Here is an 8,908-nt window from a genome sequence, read left to right on the forward strand (position 1 = left end):
CCTATGCTTCTTAATTGTTGTATCTTAGTAAGTCGATGATGTTAATTTAAATAATTGGTTTAACAAAAATAAAGAAAAAATAAAAACCATATGAAGTAATCTATATTGAAATAATAAAAAACAAAAAAGATATATATTAATAACAATGAATTTTATAAAAATAAATTGATGAGTTTTTTTTTTTAATTTTTTAAATAAGACATTAATCCTTTACAAATAACTTTGAAACAAGTAATAATATTTGATCATCAACATAAAAGTTGTTTAAATGAAAAATTATTTTAATTTCACAATAACCTTTTCAATTTGCTTTCTATAAGTTGTTTACATAAATTTTCAAGCTGCTCTTACTATGGATGCACCTAGTGAAAATTTTCTAAAACTTATTAGTGCCTATTACATGGAAAGGAAGTTTAGGTGCATAACCTTGTCGAAGCAAATTAGAAAAAGAGGTCAGTTTTCCAAATAATACCAATACCAAAATGATTACACAAAAATAAAGTCGATATAAACTATTAAAACTTTCATTTTTTTTTTTTTTTGAAAATCCTTAGGGCCGATATACAATCTATAACCAAACACCATTAAAGTAGATAACTTAAATTCAAATGCAAGTTTAAGTTTATGAAGGAACATAAACAACACTTTCATAACAAAAACAACTTCAAACAGGTGAAAGAGACGCCACATAGGATTCATCTGAATACTTTAAGCCTTTCAAAAACCCACGACTCAATTGATGAGAAACAACCATATTCCCAATACCACTCTCTTCATTCACACCATCAAGCCCAACATTCAACCCAATCGACATTGGCTCTATCACAAAACTGCAAATCAAAAAAAAAAATTGATTTTATAAAGTTTATTACACATGTCTGAATCATAGAAATCAAGAAACAAGAAAGGTAATCATATGCAAACCTTGCTTCAAAACTATCATCTCCATGGGACTTAATTGCATCTAATACACTGCTAATTATCCATGGAGGAAGATATGAATCCTTTATTTCAATACTGTAATATGAATTGGAAGCTGATCCTTCACATGTAGTTGAAACAGACAAATGATCGATTCTCTTTACTTCCTTGCATTTAACCTAAAAAATCATAAGCTCAAAACGTTTAAAAAAATTTGTTTCACAACATTAAATGTAAACAAAAATGTACAAAAAAGAAAAACAAACCTCAGGTGCAGAAATAGCAGCGTTTACAAATGGAATTGGTGAATAAAGTAAAGGCACATCCAAACTAGTCAAAGATGGTAAAAGAAACCTGAAATTTTCTTAAAAAAAATGTAAATTTTAATAACCGAATAAGTATAAGTTTGTAAAAGATAACAAGGTCTTTACTTACCTATAGTTAAGCAGAAAGTCATATAAACCATTTACATTTTTCTTGTCATTGAACATTAGCAATGATTCTGGACTATTATCCACATCAAATAGAGAATGTGTGTGTCTAGTCTGCATAAAAAATTAATATTTATAAATTATAAGACAAAAAAAAAAGTATGTTTTTCAATCACTTACCTTTCCAAGATTGTGTTTTTCAATTTCTGAGAGCTCAAAGAGATCTTCTGTAGTTTCTTGTTCCACTTTAGAATTGCAAAGAGGCATAGTAAAAGAAATGTCCTTGAATGTAAAGAAACAAAGAGAGGAGTTAGAAGATGTGAAAAGACTAGAATACCCTTGGTGAAAGTGATGGGGATGAGAATAATTACTTGTTCTTTTAGAAGTGACCTCAAGCTTTGTGTTGATTGGGATACATACGCGTTGCATGCACCATTAAGGTTAGTGAACATTACCACAAACTGTCCAGTGCAAACTGTAAACTTGCAAGAAAATGAATAAAGTTGTGATTTTTATAAAAAAAGATAAAGATAAAGAATTTATCTTTTTGAATTTTATAGAAAGAGGAAAGAGAAACTACCGTAAAATAAGTTACAAATGTTCTTGCGTAACATGACATAAAGGCTTCGAAATGAAGCTTCCCATGCCAACTGTCGATTGGTTAAGAAATCAATTTGACCTGTAAATTTTATAAAACATTGATATAATTAAATTAATAAATAAGAAAAAGAAAAGGGTATGGCTGAAATGAAGTTCTTGAATACTTTATAGTTTATACCTTCTCCTTTTGAAGATAAAATTAATGCTGATATTACTGTAGGAGGTAGAGAACTTTGTGGATACACCCAAGAATATAAAGCATTTGTATTGGAGATTTGGGCAGTTGGGCAGTTTGACTTCTGGTCAACGGGCAATCCAGCTTGAGAATTGAACTGCCCGAGACCATTGAACGTGTCACAGCTCATCAACCTATGAAACCTGATTGATTACAAGAAAGTTGGAATCTTTCAACTTGGAATTCAATCTTGAGACGGAAAACATGAAAAAGAAACTAATTAAACAAAAAAAGAAAAAAGATATTGCCACATAAGCTTACCAAGTTACAGAAGATGATGTGATTACACGCATGCTAGTTTTCAATGTGAAATCCAGTGGTGTCTTTAAGCCAGGGATATGAAATTCTGAGCAAAAGGTTGAAAGGTTTGCATTTCCATCATTGGATTCAGTTGGTGAAACTGAGACAATAGGAGGGTCTAGAGCTGCAAGCCCTTTGAAGGCTTTATCCTACAAAAAAGTATAACTGACTGTTACATATATATATATATACACATCAGGGAACAGAATTGGGAACATAAGGGTGAATAAGTAAAATACCATATCAAGTGAAACATTTGTTGACTTGTCGCCCCCTGATGATATATCCATAACACTACGAAATGTACTTGTGTTACATTTATCAGTTGTGATGTGAGATTGATTGGATTTGAAATGTTTGTTGCTTGTAGTTGAAGTTGAAGCATTTGTATCTTTTAGTCTGGAAAAACAAGATGAAACAAAATCAAACAAGTGGATTATATAAAAATGAACACAAGAGTAGAATGAACAAAATATGTACCCTGAACATTCTGTTTTCCTGGCAGCAGCAAACTTGAAGGAAAGGGAAGAATTCTTTAAGCCAGCAGTATGATCAGTAGTCATATTTTCCTGAAATTATATATAATAAGAACAAACAGGGATTATAAAGGTTTACATGACAGGGTATTTGATGATACAGACCTTAACATGTTCCTTTCCAGATTGGATTTTAAGCCTTAGACTGTTTTTTCTACTGGGAAACAGTTCATCCACACGGGTGTCAATGTATCTAGGATTCTTTGAAGATTTCATAGGCTCATTGGCAGTTCTGTCAAGAAAAAATGTTAGTTTTGTACATTAATTGATACAGATATATAAAAGACTTTAGGGTTTGGGGTAATGAGGTGTTACAAAATGGAACTAGGCTCTAGTGCTGGAGATTCATCCATAAGCTCAATAATGTTCTTGCGCTTTAACTGTTCATCCTGCCATTTTATCATAAATACATAGAATTAGCTTTCTTTGATTCAGCCTCTTTTCGGATCCCGACGATTCAAGCGTCCATTTACTTATTTGACCTAATTTTTCGTCTTCTATCTGCATCTATTCGCGGGATCTCACAGTGCATAAACTAAAATGAATAAATTCGTTTCATTCTATAGCATCGAGAGTATCAATCGACCGAATCGCTGTATGTTTAATCCGTGTTGAGAAGAATAACAATTCTCCCAATTTTTAGGCACAGTAAAAAAAACTATAAAAAAATAAATGGGAGAAACTGTCGATACTCACTCTCAACTCCGAAGGCGTCTTTCTTTTGATCACGTTGGTGCCCTTCGAAGATCCACCGCTCAAAACACCGGCCATACTACCATCGAACAGGGGAGGTTTTGAAACCCGGATCATCGGTCCCCGAGTTGCGACTGTAGCCATTTTTACTAATACAAACTGCAATCGAAGTCAACCCTAGGTCGCCGATCGATCTCCGATGGTTTATTTGTCGACTTTTGCCCTGAGAATGAGATGTTCTAAGGGCAAAAATTTAAGATGTTGAGAGAGAAAAATTACAGCAGAAATGACAATGGGGAAAATGTTGAAATTTATAAAAGCGGGATTTGAGAGCGTTGGGGCTTTTGTTTTGAATAATTTTTGATTTCCCTCCTTCGACTGACGCCGTGATTAATTTCCGTTAGTTGCTTTCCATGTAAAGTTGCACGATGAACCCTAATGTTTGGAATTTGTTTCAAACAAGCTACCGAATATCAAATCAATTACAACAGATTAAATCCTCTTCCTTGAGGTTCGAGACATCATGTTGTTGATGACAGCTTAATAGGCTCTAAAGTAGAAGTTATTGAGGACCTTTAACTTTCAATACTTGTCAATTTTAGCCCTTATTTATGTAAACACTAACAAAACATGTTTTAGGACTATGATTTAGCATGAGTAGGTTTGGGTTGGTTTAAGATAAAATCGAACCCAAACCAATAAGTTTGGTTTTTGGATTTTGACACCCATTGGGTTTGGTTTTTTGGATTGGTTCGATTTTTCATTTTATTATTTTCGAGTCCACTTCATTGGTTGATGGGTTTTAGGTTTAGACCTATGGGTTTGAGGATTAACCCATTTTCAGTAGTTTTAAATAAGAAAGAAAAAAACAACAACAAATTCCGCCAACTTAATACCAAACAAAAACACTAAATTAGCCGAATAGTTTAAAGAAACTCATAAATATTAAAAGTTATAACTAGTTTATGAGTTTTAGGTTTAAACTTGTGGGTTTGCATCGGTTTTTGTTCGATTATAAAACAATCGGGTTTGTTCGGTTTTTGTTGGTTGGTTTTAAATGTGCAATTGAATCAATCGAACTTTTCGATTTTAAAAAAATATAAACCCAAAACCATCAGTTTTGGTTAGATTTGAATTTTCAGCTTTCTTTTATCGGTTTTCATTAGGTTTTTTATATTCAATTACAGTTTTACTCAACCCTACACAGTGATATGGAAAAAGTATGTATTTTTCTTCAAAACTTCCTTTATATAAAATGTATGCTCAACAATTTCATGCCAAACAAAAATATAGTTATTTTGTTTTCTACCAAAAATAACCATATTTACTTTTTAACGTATCGGTTAAAACTTTTTTTTAACGGAAATTTTATTTTATTCCTAAACTAGTTCAAGATCCACATATGTCTCCAACAAGATTTGAACCATCCACATCAAAGAGAGAGGACAACACTGAATAGTAAGGTTATAAACCCTAAAACATTTTGCATCACGTCATGTCTATCTTCTTTTAAAACCTTGCTTTTAATTTTAGTGAATAATTAGGAGTTATATTTCGTACAATGGTACCAAAATTTTATTTTATTTTGGAATGACATAATGAAATTAAAACAAACTATTGAGGTTTATTTTTCAATTCTCCCTCTTATTACAAATCCAAAAAATACGCTCTACTTATAATGTCATCAAAATAGTAGATTTTTTTAGGTTTGGAATGAACTATTGAGGTTTATTTTTCAATTCTTCCTCCTATTACAAATCCAAAAAATACGCTCTACTTATAATGTCATCAAAATAGTAGATTTTTTTAGGTTTCTCCATTCCAAATGTTAAGTCATGTTTTGTTGTTATATGTGGAATAAGTAGTTGTCTCAATAACGAATAATTTATAAATAACGAAGTCATGATGGTTTGCATGCTAATGTCAAGTCATATTATTTTTGTTGTCTGCGAGTACCCTATTATAGGGTAAGTATCGTAGATAGTCTTAACTTTTTAGGTCGTTTACATGTAATTGAAATATCGGGTTGTCACAATATCAACATAAATGACAAGTCCATAAACACAGGTGTTACAATTCTCTCTCTCCACCTTAGAATGATTCCGTCCCCGGAATCACACATCAACAAACAAATGCGGGTAGCGACTCATCATGTCACTCTCTGTCTCCCAGGTGAGATTCGGCCAATTCGTGTGTTTCCATCGGACAAGCACTAACTCGATTATCTTGCATCGCAACTTCTTAGTCTTTCAGTCAACGATTGCCTCTGGTTCTTCAATCAACCTTTTGTTCTCATCGATTCTCAACTCCGAAAGTGGAATCATGTTGGGAACTTCTCCCGTGAAGTTCCTAAAATAACACATATGGAAAGTGTTATGAATTCCATTCAGTTCTTCTGGTAGTTCGAGCTTGTAAGCTTGGTTCCCAATCCTTTGAAGAACTTTAAACGGTCCAATAAACCTTGGACTGAATTTTCCCCTTTTACCAAATCTTATAAGTCCTTTCCATGGCGAGACTTTAAGCAAAACCGAATCTCCAACTTCAAAAGTCATCGGTCTTCGCTTCTTGTCAGCATAGCTCTTGTAACGATACTGAGCTGCTAACATTCTCTCCCTAATTATTTTCAACTTTTCAGCAGTTTGATGGACTATCTCTGGTCCCATAAACTGCTTTTCCCCAGCCTCAAGCCAACAAGACGGCGTACGACACTTCTGTCCATACAAAGCTTGATAAGGTGCCATCTTAATGCTCGAGTGGAAACTATTATTGTAGGAAAATTCTACCAAAGGTAAATGTTCATCCCAATTACCTTGGAATTCCAGGGTACATGATCTCAGCATATCTTCAAGTGTTTGTATCATTCTTTTGCTTTGACCATCAGTCTGTGGATGGTAAGTTGTACTTAAACACAACTTGGTACCCAATTCCTCTTGTAGACTTTTCCAAAATCGTGAGGTGAAACGGCTGTCACGATCTGACACAATCGTTAACGGAACACCGTGAAGCCTCACAATTTCCTTCACGTAAGAACTCGCAATCTTATCCATAGACCATTTCTCCTTGGTTGCTATGAAATGCGCCCTCTTAGTGAATCGATCAATGACCATCCAAATCATGACGTGACCATTCTTTGTTCTTGGTAGTTTAGTGACAAAATCCATAGCAATGTCTTCCCATTTACCCATGGGCACGGATAAAGGTTCTAAACTCTCGTATGGTTTCTGATGTTGTGTCTTGACTCTCGCACAAGTCACGCACTCGGCCACATACTTTGCAATATCAAGCTTCATCGTCGGCCACCAGTAGTAGGGTTTCAGGTCCCTATACATTTTAGTGCTACCAGGATGAATCGAGTACATGGTCTTATGAGCTTCTTCCATCAGAAAATATATGATTCCTCCTGTGTTAGGTATCCAAATCCGATCTTGGAACACCTTCATTCCATGACTGTTTATACCGAACACCAGCGTTTTGCCCAAACGTTCTCCCTTTCGGTCATTCTTCTAAGAAGCTTCTTCTTGAGCTTTCTTTATACTCTCCATAATTGTCGAGACAACTTCTATTCTCAACGCTCTTGGTCTTTTTCTTTCAATATTGACTTTCCAATTGAGAGCATCAGCGACAACATTTGCTTTACCGAGGTGGTAAAGTATCTCACAGTCGTAGTCTTTAAGTAACTCTAGCCAGCATCATTGCCTCATATCCAATTCCTTTTAACCAAAGAGATATTGGAGTCTCTTATGATCGATGAAAAGTTTGCACTTTGTGCCATAGAGGTGATGCCTCCATATCTTTAGAGCGAAAACTACCGCTGCCAACTCCAAATCATCAGTCGGGTAATTCTTTTCATGCTCTTTCAGCTGTCGAGATGCATACGCGATCACCTTATCTCTTTGGGTCAAAACACAACCCAATCCAACTCCAGACGCATCGCTATAAACAACAAAGTATTCAACTCCATCGGGTAGAGAAAGTATCGGTGCCTCGCATAGTTTCTTCTTTAGCTTCTCGAATGCTTCTTTATGCTTATCACTCCAAGCATAAGTAGCTCCTTTGTGGGTCAAAGCTGTCAATGGACTAGCGATCAAAGAAAAGCCTTGGATAAACCTTCAGTAATATCCGTCTAATCCCAATAAGCTTCGGATTTCCGTGGGACTTTTCGGTTCTTCCCGCTTCATCACAGCTTCAATCTTTGTTGGATCAACCATTATCCCTTCTTGGTTGACCACGTGACCCAAGAATTGGACTTCTCGAATCCAAAAGTCACATTTGGAGAACTTAGCATACAACTTCTCCTTCTTCAATACTTCTAACACTTCTCGCAAGTGTCTGTCATGCTCCTCTTGGCTTTTCGAGTAAATCAGAATGTCATCTATGAACACTATCACAAATTTATCAAGGAACAGATTACAAACCTTGTTCATTAAATCCATGAATGGTGTTGGAGCATTGGTTAGTCCAAACGACATAACCAAGAACTCGTAGTGTCCATATCGTGTTCTAAATGCAGTCTTCTCGATATCCTGCTCTCTTACTTTCAGCTAATGGTATCCTGACCTTAGGTCGATCTTTGAAAAATAACTTGAACCTTGTAGTTGATCGAACAGGTCATCAATCCTCGGCAATGGATATCTATTCTTTATTGTTGCCTTGTTCAGCTCTATGTAATCGATGCACTTTCTCATACTTCCATCTTTCTTCTTCACGAATAACACCAGAGCTCCCCAGGGTGATGAACTAGGACTAATGAAACCGTTGTCCAACAACTCCTGAAGTTGCATCACCAGCTCCTTTATCTCCGTTGGTACTAATCGATAAGGTGCTTTTGCTATTGTCGTGGTTCCTGGTAATAAGTCAATATGAAATTCTACTTGTCAATCAGGCGATAATCCAGGAAGATCTTTGGGAAATACTTCCGGATAATTAAACACCACAGGAATGCTCTGCATCTCCTTTTTCTCCTTCTTAGCATCGATCACGAATGCTAGATACGATGTACATCCTTTGGCCAAACACTTTCTGGATTTCATTAGAGAAATGATTCCAGAATTTACTCTGCGTTTGTCCCCATACACCATAAATGACTCTTTCCCTGGCGGGTTTACTTTTACTATCTTCTTCTTGCACAATATATCGGCATCATTGGCGCTAAGTCAATCCATTCCAAGCACGATGTCGAAACCGTTAAGTTC

General features: G+C 35.1%; 1 protein-coding gene across 1 annotated transcript; it reads right to left on the reverse strand.

Annotated features, from left to right (window-relative positions):
* Positions 1–486: 486 nt before the first annotated feature.
* On the reverse strand, positions 487–4,020 carry LOC144999594 (downstream neighbor of Son). The gene is made up of 14 exons (XM_078958723.1): positions 3,720–4,020; positions 3,339–3,412; positions 3,129–3,255; positions 2,968–3,056; positions 2,727–2,886; positions 2,449–2,636; positions 2,131–2,330; positions 1,933–2,031; positions 1,724–1,827; positions 1,533–1,634; positions 1,357–1,466; positions 1,188–1,275; positions 925–1,100; positions 487–830 (listed from the first exon to the last, which is right to left on the reverse strand). Exons 1-14 carry the CDS (start codon positions 3,858–3,860, stop codon positions 665–667), a joined length of 1,824 nt encoding a protein of 607 aa, XP_078814849.1. The 5' UTR covers positions 3,861–4,020; the 3' UTR covers positions 487–664.
* Positions 4,021–8,908: the final 4,888 nt, after the last annotated feature.

The sequence above is a fragment of the Lactuca saligna genome, chromosome 6 (genome assembly GCF_052625555.1).
Source record: "Lactuca saligna cultivar CGN05327 chromosome 6, ASM5262555v1, whole genome shotgun sequence".
NCBI classification, from domain to species: Eukaryota; Viridiplantae; Streptophyta; class Magnoliopsida; order Asterales; family Asteraceae; genus Lactuca; species Lactuca saligna.